Source organism: Phaenicophaeus curvirostris, chromosome 3, assembly GCF_032191515.1.
Source record: "Phaenicophaeus curvirostris isolate KB17595 chromosome 3, BPBGC_Pcur_1.0, whole genome shotgun sequence".
In the NCBI taxonomy this organism is placed as follows: domain Eukaryota; kingdom Metazoa; phylum Chordata; class Aves; order Cuculiformes; family Cuculidae; genus Phaenicophaeus; species Phaenicophaeus curvirostris.
In genome coordinates this window covers 36,319,950-36,339,116 of record NC_091394.1, presented here as the reverse complement: position 1 = coordinate 36,339,116, position 19,167 = coordinate 36,319,950, and the positions used below count along the sequence as shown (strand labels likewise).

The 19,167-nt window shown below is 45.4% G+C and overlaps 1 protein-coding gene across 2 annotated transcripts in view; it reads left to right on the top strand.

Annotated features, from left to right (window-relative positions):
- The first annotated feature begins 3,566 nt into the window (after positions 1 to 3,566).
- GFOD1 (Gfo/Idh/MocA-like oxidoreductase domain containing 1) overlaps positions 3,567 to 19,167 on the top strand; it is a 72,572-nt gene continuing 56,971 nt past the window's right edge. For both annotated transcript variants that reach the window (XR_011337161.1, XM_069853624.1), the window contains exon 1: positions 3,567 to 3,928. Coding sequence is in view for 1 of the 2 variants with exons in the window: in XM_069853624.1 (XP_069709725.1) it covers positions 3,676 to 3,928 (253 nt within the window). In the remaining variant the exon portion in view is untranslated. The remainder of the gene's footprint in view (positions 3,929 to 19,167) is intronic.

Below are 19,167 nucleotides of genomic sequence, written 5' to 3'. Positions count from 1 at the left end.
TTCATGTTTGAAGACACTGATTTATGTAAAAGGAAATTAGCTAATTAATCTAAAAATCCTGGAACATGAAAAGTATTTGGAGAGACAGTAAGCTTCATTTCAGGATTTTGCTGAAGCTATGTATTATTCAGCTCTTTCCATTGTTCAGACTGATGTATGAGAGATTTGAGAAATGCAGCTGTGGAGTCCGACAGGATGAATGTTAAAGAAGTCTGAAGAAGACCAGATTTTCTTTTAACAACAAGAAAGTAAGGAAGAAACAGGGAGGGACCCTCATACCCTGGCAGATGAGTCTTCACCTTTCTGTTGCGTTCAGCAGGGTCCCGATAGGAATGTCTGCAATCTGCGGGAAGATACCTTCACACATTTGGAAAGTAAATTGAGGACTCCTGTCTGCTAAGTGTTATCTGTATCTGGAAGACCACCAACTTCTCACGTTTTGCCTACATCAGTAAGTGTTTGCACATCATATATGCTTGATTGATCCTTTTATGCCTGTTATAAACCCTTTATATTTAGCACTTTCAACTTACTAGCTACTTTAATAATAGTAAAACTAAATACAAACCCAATAAAAGTCAAATGAAAGTAATTAAGTAAAAAGTACGAAGATCAAGAATTTCTGACTTTTATAACCTCAACATTTATTTAAGAAGAAACTGATACAGTTCTGCAGAAAGAACTTCATATAATACATGAAATCCAACTGAGAAGACAGTTTCAAATCTCTGCAAACAGCTGTACCAGAATTCTCTAGAAGAGCTATTAAGCTAGGATTTCTCACATAAAGTTGGTGAGGTACCTATGTGTACACTGTGCAGTATAATTACCCAGAGCTGCAAATCTCAACTAAAATATGCAAAAGCAACAGAATTGTGACTGCAACATTTTTATCAGTCTCCTGCTGGTTGCTTTCTTTTACAGAATTCAGAAACAGAAAAAGGATGTACGAGACACTGATTTTTCCCTCCCCCCCGCCTGCAATTTTATGCTAATAACTCTTTTCAGGCTAAGAAAATCATCAAAAAAGAACCTATAAGAAGGTTTGAATGTCTGATGGAGACCCCCTATACAATCTTTGTGTTTTAAAGAAAGGTAATACTGCTGTGGTTATTTGACAAATGGATCTGGATCATGTTGCAGTTGTTAGAAGCTGAAGAGTATCCATCTCCTTTGATTCAGCGCTAATAGTGCATGGAAAGCAAAACATGTTTAACTTGCGGCCACCCTTTCAGCCTCTGTGCTTTTTGTAATAAAGCAGAGGTTGCTCTGGGATGGTGGCAGGGGAAAAAACACAAACAACAGTACGGGAAAGGAGTGCTGGCTTCCAAGGCTGATTTGCCAAGCACTGGTGGATTACATTTCCAACATTGTCCCTGGCACATTTTCAAGAGTCTAATACAGGAAAGGTTTTCGATTTGCCTGTTCTCTCCCCTTGCCTTCCCCTTCCCCTAGGAACTGGTAAAAAAGACAATATGTGGAAAAATGCCTTTAGTTTATCTGCAAATTGGAATTGGGAAGTTTCATAATTTGTTTTTTAGGAGTGAGACAGACACCAGTATAACTGCATGACGCTCACCAGATCTATCCTGCTTTCAGACCAGCTGATCTGTGCGCAGAGCATGAGCAGATGTTTGCCTCTACAAGAATGAGCTCTGTGGAGATCTATGCAGAGCCAAAAGGTGCAGTCGTCCTCAGCTGCTCCTGGGAAGCCCCCGTGTTGACGGGAGCATGGCTCAGGAGGGCCACCATTCAGCCTGGCTGAGGGCAAGGTGGGAAGAGCATGGGGCACTACGGTGGAGCTGGAGGGTTTGCTCTTCCATAGTCCCAGATTTCACTGCTCAGTCCTTCCAACATGAACCAATGTCCCAGTAACGTTGAAGTGACATAGAATCACAGAATCATTTAGGTTGGAAAGGACCTTTAAGATGAGATCAAATCCAACCATAAAACTTACATTGCCAAGTTCACCACTAAACTGTGTCCCTAAGTACCACATCTAAATGTCTTTTGAACACCTCCAGGGATGGTGACTCAACCACTTCCCTGGGCAGCCTGTGCCAGTGCTTAACAACTCTTTTGGTAAAGAAATTTTTCCTACTATCCATTCTAACCACCATCAGTCCCCCCTGCCCCAGTGCAACTTGAGGCTGTTTCCTCTCATCCTATGACCTGATACACCCACCTCGCTATCACCTTCTTTCAGGTAATTGTAGAGAGTGATAGGGTTTCCCCTTCACCTCCTCTTTCCCAAACTGTACAGTCCCAGTTCCCTCAGCTGCTCGGCACAAGACTTGTGCTCCAGGACCTTCATCGGCTCCACTGCCCTTCTTTGGACATGAGTGGACATGGTATTTGTAAGGGGACATGATGTTTCTTTGGACATGATGCCTGTAAGGGGAGCAAATGATCAGGAGTTCGGAATGGCATGGATGTTGGGCAGGTATGGTGGGAGGGCTGGTGTCCAACACAGTGCGCGACAGGTGCCAGGGTTTGTAGAATCATAGAACTGTAGAATCATAGAATGGTCTGGGTTGGAAGGGACCTTGGAGATCATCCAGTTAAACCCCCCTGCCATGCGCAGGGACACCTCCCACCAGACCAGGCTGCCCAAAGGCCCATCCAACCTGGCCCTGAACACCTCCTGGGATGGGGCAGCCACAGCTTCCCTGGGCAACCTGTGCCAGTGCCTCAGCATGAAGAATTTCTACCTAACGTCCAAAAGAATCACAGAACCATAGAATGGTTTGGGTTCAATCACCCAGTTTGGGATGGCTTCCCTTGTGCCTTGGGACATCAAAGTTGTGGGGGGAGCTGTCGCAAGAGACAAAGGGGTTAAGCCCGACCCTCACGACCAGCCCGCCCAGTTTGCCCCTGTGGCTCTCCCAGTTCTCCTCGTGCCGGGCGGTGTGGGGGCGAGGCCGGGGCGGGAGGCAGCCAATGGCGCGGAGCGGTGGGCGTGGCCAAAGGGGGAAGCAGCCAATGGGCAGGCGCGGAGGCGTGGCCAAGGAGGGAGGCAGCCAATGGCGAGGTGCGGGGGCGCGGGCAAGGACGGAGCTAGCCAATGGCCGGGAGTGGGGGGCGTGGTCTCGGCGCGCGCCGTCCAATGGCGCGTCCGGGGGGCGCGGGCAAGGTGGGCAGCAGTCCACGGCGCGGCGGGGGCGTGGCCAAGGCGGGAGACAGCCAATGGGCGCGACGGGAGGCGAGGCCGAGGGAGCGGGGTAGCCAATGGAGCGGCAGGGGCGCGGCTTGCGCTAAACGGTGGGGCGGACGGGGGCGTGGCCGAGGCGGGAGGCAGCCAACGGCGCGGCGCGGGGGCGCGGCCGAGCCGCCAGGCAGCCAATGGCGAGGCGCGGTGGCGGCCGGGGGCGCGGCGGGCGGTGTCAGCGCGGCGCCGCCCTCCCCGCGGCCGGCAGGCGGGCGGGCGGGCGCGTTCGGGGAGCGGCGCCGGGGGGAGGGCGGCGATCCCCGCCTCCCCTCCTTCCACCCGCCGAGGGAGGGCGGCGTGCGATGGTGCGGGCATGGCGGGGCGGCTGAGGCGGGGGGCGGCCGGTCCCGGCCCCGGCGGCGGCATCGTCCAGCGGGGGCTGCGTCCCGCACGCCCGGCGTCCGCCGCCTCTCCCGGTCCCGGGCGGCGCTGAGGGGAGGCTGCGGGGCCGCCGGGGCGCCGTCGCCATGCTTCCCGGCGTGGGGGTGTTCGGCACGGGGCTGACGGCGCGGGTGATCGTGCCGCTGCTGCGGGCGGAGGGCTTCGCCGTGAAGGCGCTGTGGGGGCGCACGCCGGAGGAGGCGGAGGAGCTGGCCAAGGAGATGAGCGTGCCCTTCTACACCAGCCGCATCGACGAGGTGCTGCTGCACCAGGACGTCGACCTGGTCTGCGTCAACCTGCCGCCGCCGCTCACCCGGCAGGTCGCCGTCAAAACGCTGGGTGAGTCGGGGGGAGGGAGCGGGGAGCCCGGCCCCGGCTCGGCGAGGAGCTGCGCCTCCGCTTTGCCTTGTCCCCCGCGTTTGTGTGGAGGTGGGAACCCGGCGCCGTCCCCGCCGTGGGGTCACAGAACCGGGGAGCCGGTCGGGTTGCAAGGGACCGTCGGGATCATCCAGTTCCAACCCCCCCCTCCTCCCCGCCCCCCCGCGATGGGCAGGGACACCTTCTGCACGTCCTACACACCCTGCACACGGAATCGTTGAATGGTTTGATCGGAAGAGACCTCAAAAATCATCCAGTTCTGACACCACCCCCCCCCCCCAAACGCCGCCGGCAGGGACGCATCCTGCACACCCTGCACGCAGCGCGGTTTGGTTTGGTTTGGTTTGGTTTGGTTTGATTTGGAAGGGGCTTCAGAGATCATCCGGTTCCAACACCCCCTGCCACAAGCAGCGGCACCTTCTACGCATCCTGCATGCCCTACACACCCTGCACGTAGAATCATGGAACAGTTTAGGTCGGAAGAGACCTTAGAGATCATGCAGTTCTGACCCTCCCACACATCCTGCATGCCCTGCACATCGAATCCTAAGAATGGCTTGGGTTGGAAGAGACCATAAAAATCATCCAGTTCCAGCCATCGGCCATGGGCAGGGACACCTCTCGCACACCCTGCACATCCTGCACATAAAACGATAGAATGGTTTGGGTTGGAACGGACCTTATAAAGCCCATCTAGTTCCAACCCCCCTGCCATGGGCAGGGACACCTCCCAGCCGACCAGGCTGCCCAAGGCCCCATCCACCCTGGCCTTGAACACCTCCAGGGATGGGGCATCCACGGCTTCCTTGGGCGACCTGTGCCAGTGCTTCACCACCCTCATGGTGAAGCATTTTTTTCTAATGTTTAGTCTAAATCTTCCCTCCCTCTAATTTAACGCCAGGCATGGTGCTGCGGCAGCCTGTGTGACATCCCGCTTCCCTGGTGTCCAGCTGGTGTGGTCCCTGGCAGTGGGGAGTCAGGATGCTTGGGGAAGCCTGGGTTTCCTGCCCCTGACACCCAGCCCATGTGGTGGTGGGAAATGAGGGCAGCAGGAGGGAGCAGGTGTCATCCTTGTGAGAGTAAAAAGGAGAAAGTCATGGTAAAAAATGGAGAAAGTAATCATCCTACCAGCGTTTGGCCACAGTTTCCATACATGCCTGTCAGGAGAACTGGGAGCTGAGGGGCATTGAGGAATAGATTTGGACTAGTCATAAGGAGGAATTTCTTCCCTATGAGTGGTGAAGCGAGTGGTGAAGCACTGGAACAGGTTGCCCAGGGAAGCTGTGGATGTCCCATCCCTGGAGGTGTTCAAGGCCAGCTTGGGTGGGGCTTTAAATAACTTGGTCTGGTGGGAGGTGTTCCTGCCCATGGCAGGGGGTTTGAAACTGGGTAGGCTTTATAAGGTCCTTTCCAACCCAAACTATTCTATGATTCTATGATCCCTGTTACAATGGGGGCACCCATGCTGCTCGGGGGGCTGGAGGTGCCAGCCCTGCCCCGCTGCCCTGTGTCCCCAGCTGTGAACCGGAGAGAGTGGCAGGAAGCGATGACAGCAGAGGAAACGTTTTTACACCCTGAAGCTTAATTAAGATCACATACAAAGGGAAGGAGGGACTGAGAAATTAGGCATGCACTGTTGTGAGCTTCTCTGGTTTCAGGCGTGCGAAAATGGGCCACATCTCTCTTTCACTTGTTGGAGCTTAAGTCTGGGTTTCACTCTTTCAGTTTTGTGGTCTCTGGTCCTTAAATGCTCATTTTTGGATAGAGTTTTGTGGGTGTACACTCTCAAGTAAGGAAGTCTTAACTTGTCCTCACAAATATACGTAAAAGTGAGGGGAAAATGCAGTGAGTCATGGTTGTGGCAGAGTGTGTTGAGGTTAACAAGCGCGGGTGGCTGGTTTGGCTCTAGGGCTGCAGCGATGTAGGCTGATGGCTATCGCTTTCAGCCTCATAAAAGTGTGTGGCACGTCATAGGGTTACATTGCTACTAGCGTACTCCTTAGAATTAGTTACCATTCAAATGCTGTGAATATCACAGCCAGCTAGCGTTTCCAGCCTTTAAAATGAAGCAATTAAGGAAGTGATGGCAGTACCTAAAAAACCCTAAGTACAGTATAGACATTTGTCTGGAAGCCTTGCTCAGTGTTACTTTCCGTACTCTTCTCTGAGTCAGAGAGTCACTGCTTGTCTTTTATAATGCACTTTTGACTTCTTCTTCAAGATAAAATGCTCGCACCAGAAGCCCGACTTGCTTGCCGGAATGATGTGCGAGTGGATTTGTGATGTAGAAATACATTTCCCACAAAACCTATGTAATAGTATAAAAGTAACAAGGTTTCACGTTTGACACGCGCGCATTTGGTGACAACAGTGTCATTTTTCCTGTGACACTCTTTCCTGCAGGTGTTGCTCACGGAAGTGCCCTGGCATGCCTGTGCTCTTAGAGGTAGAGTCCCATGAGGTTTCAGGCAGACAGGAGGCATCTGGTACAAGAACAAAATCTCTGAAGTAATAAACACAATGGTGTTATTTTTTTTTCTGGAGGTCTTCAAGTAGTATTATGCGTTGTCCCCCTCTGAATATTTGCAACTAAAGTAGAAAAAAATATCCATTCCTGAGCATGGGTAGATTTAAATTAGATATTGGCAAGAAATTTTTTTCCTGTGAGGGTGGTGAGGCACTGGCACAGGTTGCCCTGAGAAGCTGTGGATGCCCCATCCTTGGAGGCATTCAAGGCGAGGTTGGATGAGGCTTTGAAGAACTGGATCCACTGGAAGGTGTCCCTGCCCATGGCAGGAGGTTGGAACTGGATGATCTCTAAGGTCCCTTCCAACACAAACCATTCTATGTCCTGAATTTATGAATGATGCTGACAATTGATGTAGCCGAGATGTTACTTAAAACATGCTGATGCAATCTGCTAGCAACAGGCTGGAGAAAAAAAAAAAAGATGTTTTCTCCCTGTTCATTAATACTCTACCGTTCCCTGTTCCCTTTCACCTCTAGGCAATTTGGTTTCTTCCCATTCCCCAATGGTGATTATTTGTATGTCGCAGAGGTAGTAAAACGTGTGAAAATATATGGAATGGTCATTAAGCAGGAATTTAACATATTACAAGCTGATAATGTGCAATATGATCCTTATTTTTTTTTAGTGTATTTCTTAAAGGGTTATTGTTTATAGAAATATCTTTCAGACTAAAGATAACTCTTGCTCCAGCTATTTCAAAGTTAAATTTTTACTGTTTGGTTGTTGGGCTTTTTTTTTCTTTAAGTTGGGCATTGGATCTATAACAATGAAAGCTTTTGCATGTTCATACAGGCACAAACAGGGGTCTAAAGCAGTGGCTCCTGAACTGCTGAGAGGAATACATCCCTGCTGGCGGCTTCTTCTCATGGTCCTGCTTTTGCTTCATGGCTCGGAACTGCTGTGCTCTATAATGGTTATTTTGCTTTAATCATTAAATTTTCTGTTTTGAGGGGAGATGTGCAGTTGCATTCATTGAGTTGGGGTTTCAAAAGCCTCTGGTAAGCAGGGGCAACATTGTATAGGTTGAGGAAAAAAAAAGCAGAAGCTGGAAAAACATTCCATGCTATATGGAAAGGATGTAGGTCTTTTTTTTTTTTTTTTTTTCCATTTTGTTTTCAACTTCATTTTGGGGTTTTTTGGGTTTGTTTTTTTCCACTCCTGAGATTTCACACGAGAAACATTATGCAGCAACTAGTGCTCAGACATGGACAAGGAAACTAGAGGTTTTACTCACAGATGGAGTCTTCAGGACGTCTAAACATGATGCCTTGTGTTCCAGCAGAGAAGGTTTAGAAAGGCACAAATTACTTGTCAATACACCCAGATCTGGCTTCCATATGAGATGATGCATATTTAGCCTGTGAAGAGACAAGGACCAAGTTTTCTTTGGTACCCACATTTTATTTTAAATTGGCTTGTTGCCCAAAGCTGTATTTTCATTTGGGGAGGTTCCATTATGAAAAAGTAAAAGCCTGGGGAAGAAGTTCCGGTGGTTCCATCACCAATGTAAAGCTGTGTTTACAATGTGAACTTGCATCGTGTTTAAATGCTTTCTGGCCTATTTCTGGTGCGGACTCCAGACGTGAAGGTGGGGTGAAACAGGTGTCCCTGCAGCTGTGTTTAACTCGGACCACGCAATGGGAAAGGATCGATTGTTTTCACTGATATATCTGACATATAGATGTATTGCTGCTTGAAACGCTTTTTGGCACGGCGGCCCAGGAACTGCTATTAAAACACAAATGTGTGAATACACGCTCCAGCCGAGGAAGCCCCCGAACTGTGGCTTTCTGGAAGTAGTTGAGGGGTGGAGAAATGGGAGAAATAAGGCTTTAAACTTGCCTTTTTCCTTTTTCTCTAATCTGCTGCTGCTCTTCCCTGTTAGAAAACAGGATCCTGAGCTGGGTCTGACTCTATATGACAGTTTTCATAGGAGCTAGACCAGCACTGGGCAAGTGTCTTGACATACCAAGTTCAAGAGAGGGTTAGAAACCAGGCTGGTTTGGATGATGACTGAAAGCATGAATAAAACCCACGGTGTTTTATGTGAAATATGCTGTTGGCCTCTCACTTCTGTGTGAGAGGAATCAAATTCCTTGTTCGCTTCTACAAAATCAGGCTGATCAACCCTTTCTCTTTCCTGCCTCTGGTCCATCCTGCTTGCTTAGGAGCTGTTTTGTTTATTGCTGTTTGTACTCTTTCCCTGCAGCATAATGCAAAAATAGCGTCCTGACTGCTTTGCTGCTTGGTGGTCAAGAAAGATCAATGACTGAATTAGGTAGGCATAGAAAACAGTCCTAGCATTGAATAAGAGTGTTTACCTTCTCACTGAGCGGAAAAGTTTGGCATATTTTCTAGAAGTGGTCTGCTTTTCCCCTAGCTGCATGCATTGACAATGCAGTTATATCCAAAACTTGATCAGGCATGGGAAATGCATTGCATATGGGGAGAAAGTGTGTCACCACAGTGCCTATTTGTGTTCAGCATCAGAAGAGTTGCTGGTGCAGACAATGTGATGTAGCCCTCCACCAAGTTCAAAACTGTCAACGCACTCCCTCTTGTTCAATTAAATATGACATTCTCCAGATGCTGACTGAAACCATTGCCCTGTATGACTAAACAGCTGCCACAGCAGGTGATATGATTTACTGCAGGTGGTGCTGAGAAGTCAATGACATTTCATCTTGAAGTTGAATGGGAAGGCACAGATATTGCCTGGTCCTGAGTCAAGTCAAATCAGCTGAAGAGAACTTGTTCCTGAGGTTCATATAAGTGTTTCTGGGGAACAAATTTTTTTGGTTTTGAGAAGGATCTGATACTTGATGTTTTGAAAGCATGTCTCTGGAGATGCTACCCTTAATTCTATTTACAGTGGTTTTATTTCATCTTAAGTTACGGACACGAACACTGAGTTATGTGCTGAATATCCACCGCATGTGTTTGCAGCGACGTCTATATAATACTACTTTTTAAAATGTTTGTATTGCAGAAGCGTATGGTAGGAGGCTGTGCTGCCTGGGGACTATATGGAGTATGACTTTCCCAGACCTCCAGAAGTTGTTCCTCTTAAGGAGCACTTAAATTTGCTTGCTGATCAATACTTCTATACTTGATTGTGGTCATGAAGGAGCATCTTTATTTAGAGAGGAATGTAAATAGTAGTGCTCAGATCCTTACCTTCCCACCCCTATCCAGGCATCACGCAGGTATACAGTACAGGCCCACTGACTGAAATGTGTTTGTGAGAACATATTGTTGAAACAGTGGAAGTGTTATCACTGTGTCTGCCCCTGAAGTGGGAGGAACATCAGCTGCAGTGAAGTGATTCACCGATCTGATGCAATCTCTAACTAATTTATGCATTCCTCTGCACCCATGCAAATCAGACAGAGGTAGCATAGTTGTAGCAGTGGATAGAACTTGGTCCAGAGTTTGTAAGGTGGTTAGGATCCTTTGGGATGAGATGCGCTATTAAAGGAAAACATGATCATGATTATTTATTATTAATAGCAATGTAATATCTGTCCTGCAATATTGAGTTCAAATTTGACCTAACAGCAGTGACTTTGAGCAGAACGCGTTCTTGTGCTTGGAAGGCAGATGACTTTGCAGCATATTAAGTGTGAATTATGGTCATCTTATTGCAGGAAAAAAAAGAGGCAGATGAAGTGCTGACTATACTTGATCAGCAGAGCTAGCAACAGCTATGATGCTTTTTTTTGCATGTACTAGAACGTCGGTCCAAAGAGCCTGCTGGCAATCAGCTGCAAGCCTTCTTCCTTGTTGAGTGATGACGGTGTACCACAGAAAGGGGCACCTAGCTCTTCCGTCAACCTTTTCAGTACTGCAGACCCTTAACCTCAGCGTTATTCCTGTAAAACTCCTACGGACATACTGTGGGTTTGGGCCTCTGAGACAGTTAAGGTAAAAAGCCCTGTTGAGGTACTGTTTAAGAAAAAAACAACCAAAAAAAACAAATGTCCAAACAAATCCCTTGTTTCCTTTCTGGCCTTCAAATCGAAGGTACTTTTTCATTTTGCTCAGTTGTCCTATTCTGTCTGAACCCTTGCTCTCTTGTTGCAGTGGTAGAGTAGGTTGGTAGCCCAGTATGAACCAAACTTTAGATACTGAGGCACTGAACTCATATGGTGTTGATGCACCCATATTTGCCTACTAAAGAACAGTGAGTTGTGATTGTAGTGGTTTTATTAAACCATTTTAGGCATGAAGACCACCATCACAATCCTATATCCAGTTGTGCCAGTTTGTGTTCCTACAGTTTCCTTCACAGTGTTTTAAAACAGAGGGCCTGGACGTGGGGAACCCAAAGAGGCTGCAAAGGGGAGTTGTGTTGCTGTCTCCAGACCGGCGTGGGCAGCTGAAACAGGATGGGTTGAACCTCTTGAGGACTGGTGTGGGTCTAGTCTGTGCCCACTGTCACTCAGCTAGAGGCCATATAGATATGGAAAGCAGCATCTCTCTGTTTAGGAAGTTACCATATCTGTCAGAGGTTACTGTGACTTGTAGATGAGTTTCTTGAAACAAATGTATGCCTAAGCCTCAGCTGCCCTGCTTCTTGCCGTGATTTAAAGAGTGAAATGGGATGTCAGAACACAGATGCCCTCTTTCCATCCTCTTGGCTGGCAGAGACTTGAGTCTTCAGTGCAGGAGCAGTGAAGGAATGAAGGAAGAAAGAACAGTGCTCACCTTGGCAACTGCCAGCATTTGATCCATCACATTTTGTTAGGCAGAGCCCATAGTCAAGGCAGTGTTATTTTGATAAGAAATCTTACTTTTGTTTAAATACACGAGTTAATCTTTACTGAGGCATGTTCTTATGGCCTTTTTCTGTTTCACGGCACTTCGAACACTGTTCTGGTCCTACATTGGTGTTAGGAGTGGTGGCAAATATAGCTATTCTTCCTACCAGTCTATGGTACTGGAAAAACTCATCTGTTCAAAGACTAGTGCACACTAGTGCTATTTCCAGCACAGGTCCTTCCAAAGCATCCTTGTCAGTGTCAACACTGATCCACTGGCAGTAGCAACACCATATTCTCTTGATTTGGTGTTGAAAATGGCTGAAAGAGGTAACTAGTTCTCTTAGGTGTGGCTTCTGATGTTGCTGATGAAGATTTGACTGCTGTGGTGTTAACTAGGAAAGGGCTGGAAACAGTAAAATCATCTCCCATGAACAATGTAGGCAGTACTGTGTTGCTGCTGAAGGCATAGGCGTGGGTGTCTGGCCTTGTGGCTGGGCTAGGGAAGATCATAGAATCATAGAATGGTTTGGGTTGGAAGGGACCTTAAGAGATCATCCAGTTCCACCCCTCTGCCATGGGCAGGGACACCTCCCACCAGACCAGGCTGCCCAAAGCCCATCCAACCTGAGCTTGGACACCTCCTGGGATGGGGCAGCCACAGCTTCCCTGGGCAACCTGTGCCAGTGCCTCACCACCCTCACAGTAAAAAATTCCTCTTTATGTCTAGTCTAAATCTGCCCCTCTCCAGTTCATACCCATTGCCTCTAGTCCTATCACTACAAGCCTTTGTAAAAAGTCCCTCCCCAGCTGTATTTCTTTTTCTGGCAGAGTTGGTAAAGTGGATGTCATGTAGACAGCATCTTGTGCAATTTTTTTTTTGGTTAAAATGGCACAGCTGTGCTGTGGATGCTGTTACACAAGCAGAAAATGTGCAACATAGCTTTCTTCTACGAAAAGATGAGAGGTGGTCTTGATAAAATGTGTGTTGGTGCTGTTAGTTCTGTGTTCTGGCTAAGTATTGTACTTATTTAACTGCTGGAGTAAATGATTGCATACCTATTACATGGGAAACACCAGGAAATAGATGATATTATTATTATTATTATTATTATTATTATTATTATTATTATTGCTTTGTGCCTTTGTTGTGACAGGCAGTGGCCACTGTATAACCTGCTGTGGTACTGAGCTGTCTGATCCCTCTCCAACAGACATTGCATCTGTGACTTTCTGACTTGTTGCTGGATTTTGGGGTTTGTGCTGCTGAGTGCTTAATGTAGGTAAAGGACAGCAGACTTTGAGTGGGAGCTCTGTAGATGAAGAGCTTGCATCCTGCTTCTGTTGTTCCAGGTTTTGGAAGTATATTAAAAAATAGGGGTAATGGGGAAAGATGTGTAGATAAATGTAGAAAAAGGAAAATATGTTGGGCAAATAAAATTGCTAGAGGTTCAAGCTTCCCACTGTTGCATCTTTCTCTCTCTCTTTTTTTTTCCCCTTTAAGATCTCTTATGCCTGACATTGACACTACATGACAGAGGGTTTTGCTGTATGACTTCAGATGTCTATAGCTGAGCACAGCCCCTGATGAAGGCAGGGTAAAAACTCTGTAAGATGCTAAATATGTTGCTCTGTCTGCTTTTGTTTGAGAACTAGGTAGATTATATTGAAGCATATTGCATCCTATGTCCTTTTGTTTGTGTATGTAGTAGATTTTTGGCCTTTTAGTGATAGTGGTGGAAAAGCACCGAGGATGAAAATGGAATTAAATTTCTAGGATGGCCAAGACTACTGTTTTTCACAGGCTGCTGCAATGCAAAACCACCCTTCACTGTTAATAACAGTTTGCCAAAGCTCCTATGAATTGTTCTGGTTTCCTCAAACCACCAAAGCAGAAACATTTACTTTACTGTTTTTTGTTTATTATTCACATAATAAACTCTTAGCTCAGAAGTGAGCTGTTGAAGTCAGCAGCTTATTTTGCATGCAGATAGCAAAAAAAAAAAGAGACATCTTAAGTCTTGATTTAAACAGATTGATTTAAATGGCTGTGTAATTAAACAGGAACAATCCCTTGTGTAGGTTTCCTAAATCGATTTAAAGCCTGGTCTGCACACAGATTTTGGTACCAGTGTAATTATGACTGCAAGGGGTAGGATTTCTTTAATGCAATAATTGCTGCATGGCCATAAGAAGTCCAGCTGGTGGGACTCCTGTTGTGAACACAGTTCTGCTGGCATTATAGCATCTGTATTTGGTACAGGTTATTCCTGCTCCTGTGCAGGCATAAATTATTGTTTGCATATATATTTAGAGTGTCCATGTGTCCATGTTACCAGTGTAATCCAGCTCTAGATATATTGGTACAGCTATATTCTGCACAAAGGTGGTCGGTGTTTTAATTTAGGTGGTTTATTGTTGTAGACACCAGGAAGAATCCTGTTTGGCTTTTGGGTCATTGTAAGTTTGGAAGCTTTTAAGCAAAAATCTCAAGAGGTCTAAAGTTTTTCTGTGCTTGTTCTGAAGCTGGTTATACTAAAAACATAGTGATGAAGAGCAGAGGAGGCTGAGCTTTGCTGCAGCGCACAGCTGGCACTGACCAAGAGAAGACTCATGCACCTGGCAAGTGTAAGCATAATTATCCTTGAAGACTGTGGATGCCTCTTGTAGCTGCACTTCCAGATGGTGGAACTGGCATCTAGAATAGCATAAACACCAGTTCTTATTAACACAGAGTTCTGACATGCAGGGTAACGGGAATTGTAGGGAATTGTGAAGGATGAAAGTTTACCCCTGCTTCTCCTTTGAAAAAGATAATAGCATCCTTTGTTTTAGCTCAGCCGGGGCTAATGATGAAAGTTATTATTAATCAAGCCTAATTCCTGGGTATGAGTGTGGCAAAATGCACAGAAAATGAAAACACAGTGTGAGGAACTTAGTTGGTAGTAATGTAAGAATAAGCGTAATGATTTAATACAGGGGATAAAATGACTTTCAGCATTTGCTACAGTTTAACCTCTGGGTGAAAACCAGTACCTTCGATACCATTGCAGCAGCAATCTCAGCTTTAGTGAAGCAGATGGAGGTGAAAAAAAGGTAGCAACTTTGTTTTGCATTCTGATGTTTCCATGGCTTTTATCAGCAATAAAGACCCTTGTTTTGGCATTTCCTTGCAGTGAATGTTTGGCAGTATTCAGCTCTTCCATCTGGCCATGTTTTGCCAGGAAATGCCCAGAAGGGAGGTCATGGTTGAATTAAATACTGTCTCTAGGGTGCTGGGCTTCACGTGGCTAATGAGAAGCCTTAATATAGAGAGCTTTTTAAAATCCAAATAGAGTTAAGCAAGGAGAGAACTATAAAGTAGTAGTTATCCTTGCTGTGCTGGAGTGACGTTGCTTAAAAATGTGAAACCAAAGGCTAGACTGAACACTCAGAATTCTTTCTCTTGGCTTCTATACATAGGCATTACATATAGTTCCATATATGTATAGAAATTTAAGAACCAACATTAAGGTGAAAAATACATAAATTAAAAATTCCTGGAAGTCCCTCCCCTTCCTTCACTTCCTCAGCCCATAAAAGACAATGCAACTGTTACTGTTTTGTGTGGGGATAGGAAAGGGGAGAAAGAATAGCTCCCAGAACATCTGAAACAGTTGCAGCCACGCTTGTGCACCTTAAAAATAAATTCCAGAAACGTGCCTGAAAGATGCACATAAAAGCTCAGATTCTGATCTTGTTTCGCTTGTAAATGCAAGTAAAGCTCTACTGACTTGAAGGAAATAGTTGAAATTTATGATGTTACTGAGAAGATGTTGTGACACAAAAGAAAAACTAACCGTGCTGTAGGGAGAGGAGCCTGGCCTTGCTGATCTCCGTCCTCTTGGCAAAGGCATTTCTTGGCAATTTAGGAAATGACTGGTGGGAGTCTTGGAACATGATTCTGCAAACCTTTGCTTACTTCAGTAGTCTCCTTGAAGAAAAAAATCCCTAATTCCTTACAGAGAATAGTTGTCAGGCACAATAATTCATGTAAGTAGGAATTTGCTTGCAAATTGCTTTTGTACCAGTTCATCAAAAAAACCCAAAGATATAGCTGCATCTGTGTAATTCCACAGCTTGATATGGTTGTGCTTCTGTGTATAACATGTAATGGCAGTATGTCTGCATGAATAAAAAATAAGATGGAAAACATTGGGAGCAGAGGTGCTTAGAAATGTTAGTCATAGCCTATGAAAGTCTATCTCTAAATGACCGTGACAGAGCTTGCAGAACTGCTTTGTGACTTGCTGCTTGCCTTGAAGGAACTTGACAATTTAGTGTTGTTAAAGATGCTTCGTGGTTAAACAGTATGAGATGCCCAGATAAAGACTTGTTTTCTCGGGCAGAGCGCTAAGCAGCACTCCCCGAGACTAGTGTGCGGATATGGCGCTATGCAAGTGCATGAGAAACTGTACTGAATTTTGTATCCTTTGTTAATAGGCAGGACTCATTATTCATGTTGCTGAAGAATCGTGCTTAAAAATCTGTCATGAGATGCTTGTTATGCAGGGGTTATATCTTTGCTAAACTAGGCAAAGTACATTTGGATATGGTATATGACTATTGGTATAGTTTGAGGGAACCATGGACTCGAAATGTAATTCTGGCTATAATTTTTTCTGCAGTCCACCATCTAACCATTAGGAAAAAATACTTTGATGCATCATATGCCTAAAATGAGGAAAGCGTGTGTTCACAAGCCATCTCACGTCTGTCTCAAATGCTGATCTGTTTGCTTGTGAGATTTGATGCTAGCTAGCAGACTTATTTATGCCTTTGATTATAGTGCTGTCTCGCAGCTCTTCATATAAATTTAATCATGTTGGTACTGTGCTTGTCATTGTTTGAAATTACGGATTTGTTCACATAGGGGAAGGTGATCCTTCACAAGGCCTGATGTGCACAAATGTTTCAGCAGCTGCTGAGACCACACCTGCTGCCGTCTGTGTGCAGAGAGACCTGACCCTTTATGTGTCAGATGGGGACAAAATTGTTGATTTACACCTTTGGTTTGTGTTTGAAGCTTTTATCAGTTCTAAGCAAGAGTGGCATGATGAAAGTAAGCTTGAGGATTTCTGTCCTGAGCTTTCATTCTCTGTAATGTAGGGTGTGTATTTTAATTAGATTGCACTTACCTGCCTTCCTGAAGCTGGTTTTGTCTTTCAGGACTCCCCAGACGATAGATTGAGGATGGGGGAGCTCAGGAAGATTCAAAGACTTGCTGAAGCTTGTGTGGGAAACTGATGGCAGGGACAGAAGCTGCATCCACTGATGTCTGATCTTCTCTTTCACTGTGGGACCTGCTGGGGCTGAATGCTGTTGAGTGCATGGTGGTCATAACAAATGTGTCTGAGCTGCTGGAAGAGGACTGATCTCTGTCACTCCGGTTGGGGCTTTGCCCTGGATGGTTGTACAGGTGTCTAAAACTGGGAGGAGAGGGGTGGGGGCAGTGCAGGGAAACCAGATTTCCCAGTTGAAAATAAGCTCTATGCTCCTCTTGGTGTCTGTCTTTAATGTGGACAGGGCAGCTTGTGAAGGAGTTGCATGGACTATTGACTCTTCCCTGCAGAAGAGAGTCCCTCTGTGGCTGGGATTGAGGCATCCACAGTTCTGAGTTTGAGGATTGTATCTCGCACTGAATTTTTGTGGGTTATTAATGCCAATAATCATCTTTCCAGCGCTGGAGCTTTATTTAACAGATGCTACAAAAAAATATCTTATTGAGCCATTTTGCTGTGAGCAGTGATGGCTCAGCAGGTGGGAGACTTGTGTATTTATTTTTAATGGAGTTTCTCTTCAGTATATGTTACGGCCCTCTGCACATTGAGAAACCCCTTACTTTAGCAAGTGGGCACAGCCTTTCTGGACTCACTGGAGCAAGTGGCTTTTGGGAAGGCAGACAGTAGCATACACATATGTAACTTTGGCTGCAAATATGACCTTGAGCATCAGCCTAAGCTGATGTGTGCAAGTTTGGATTTACAGCTGCTGTTAGGAGATGCTTAAATGTGAAAAAAAAAGATGCTTAATTTCAGGTCTGGGCATTTTTCAGCCCTTTAGACTGTGTGCCTACAGCCTGCATTAGGCAGAGTCATCTGAGAGTGCTGGGTGAAAGCAAGAAGGGTGCTGGTAGCTGCTGGAGCTGTCATGTACTGCCTCAGTGTAATTGTGCTCATAATGAATTTGTGCTAGACGGAATCTCACTGTACAGGCCATGTTGTGATGTCTTTCCCTTTCTGGCAACATCTGCATTTTAGTGCTTTTCACCAAGTCTGTGAATAGACTTGGTATTTGAAATAATTTCCTTTGCTTGGTGCTCAAAAGGAAATTGTAGGGGGATGCTCTAAACGCTGATTTGGATTTTGGCAAATCATTAAAGGTTACCTTGAGGAGTCTTAAATGTAGTGCAGCAAGTGTGATATTAAGTGGCCTTATGAAGAGCTCTTCGTGTAATGAACAAGGAGTGAGTTTTGGGGCATTTCCTTACTTTGGGGAGGAATTACTCTTGCATCTCTTGCAAAGGAGACGTCAAGGAATTAACAGCACAGGGGATGCTTCTGCTGTCAGGTTAATTTAATAGCATAGAAGTATGAAAAACATGTATTTTTTTTACCCTTAAAGAATATGTGTTTTACCCACGCACTGACAGGACTTGGCTTTGGCTCTCTATTTGAGAGGACTGCATGTTTTCAGAGTCCTGCTAGCAGATACTACCTTTGCTGATACATTTTCCTGATTCCAAGTGTCAGATGTTTGCACTGCAGCTCTGGATCAGGACAAGGATAAGGAATGTTTCGAGGTTTTTGTGAACCGTCTGTCTGATTTAAGTATGCTAGCCTAAATTTCGTGTGGATTATGTGGTGCTTACTGCTGGGAACTCTGGGTGATGGAACCAAGCAGATCATGTGTATAATACTGTTGTGACTGTCATGATTGTAAACATATGTATATATTCTTCATCTGTGTATCACAAATCTCTAGTACAAACTTCAGATGGATTTATGCTGTGGGAATAGGCTTGTGAAGTTGCTACAACTGTTAATGCAAGAAAAATGGAAAGTATCATAGTCTTGAAGTCCTACCAAAAAATAAAAATACATGAATTGCGATTGGGTATTGTTTGTGGAATACATTTCTCTAGTAATAAGATTACCTTTTCAGTCTCTTCATTCTGTTTTTTTTTGTTTGTTTTTTTTTGTGGGTTTTTTCTTGTTTGTTTTTTTTTGTCTATTCTATGCTTGCCTGGCACTGTAAAGCCTGTTACAGCCTGACAATAATATTAGGGAAATTAGAAGTGTAGGTAATTGTACTACCTCTGCTTTCTCACAGCAGACAGTGTATTTCCTTGGGTGAAAAAAAAATATGGCCACATGTTTCTTCTTCTGAATGTTCAGGCAACTGTGAATTGCTTCATGGGGTGCAAGATAGTGGAAATTCAGGGCCCTAAATCAAAACAAGGCATTTACAGTCAAATGTTCATTTTTGTAGGATAAACTGCTTTCAACTGCCCTGTTGCTTTTCAGACATGCAAGCCAGAAAAAAAGACCCCTGTTGAGTAATATGAGATTTACCTCTAGATTTCCTAGAAGAATTTAATATTTTGTGTTCATTCCAATATTTCCCTGTGTGCTTGTGCAACTCAAACTCTTTCCCACAAAAACATGCATGCAGTCAGTAGTCTTCATTCCTCCTTCGGATTAAATTACACAGAGCTGGTGAAGAACGTTTTAGGTAGCTTGGGACAGAAGTCCATGTCTCTCTGGTTCCCAGTTTCAGAGATCCTATAGCTCTTAACACAGTTGTGAAAATCCTTTTCTCCTGTGCTTTTTCACATCTCCCATGAGAAAAGTTTTGCAGTGACAGCAAAA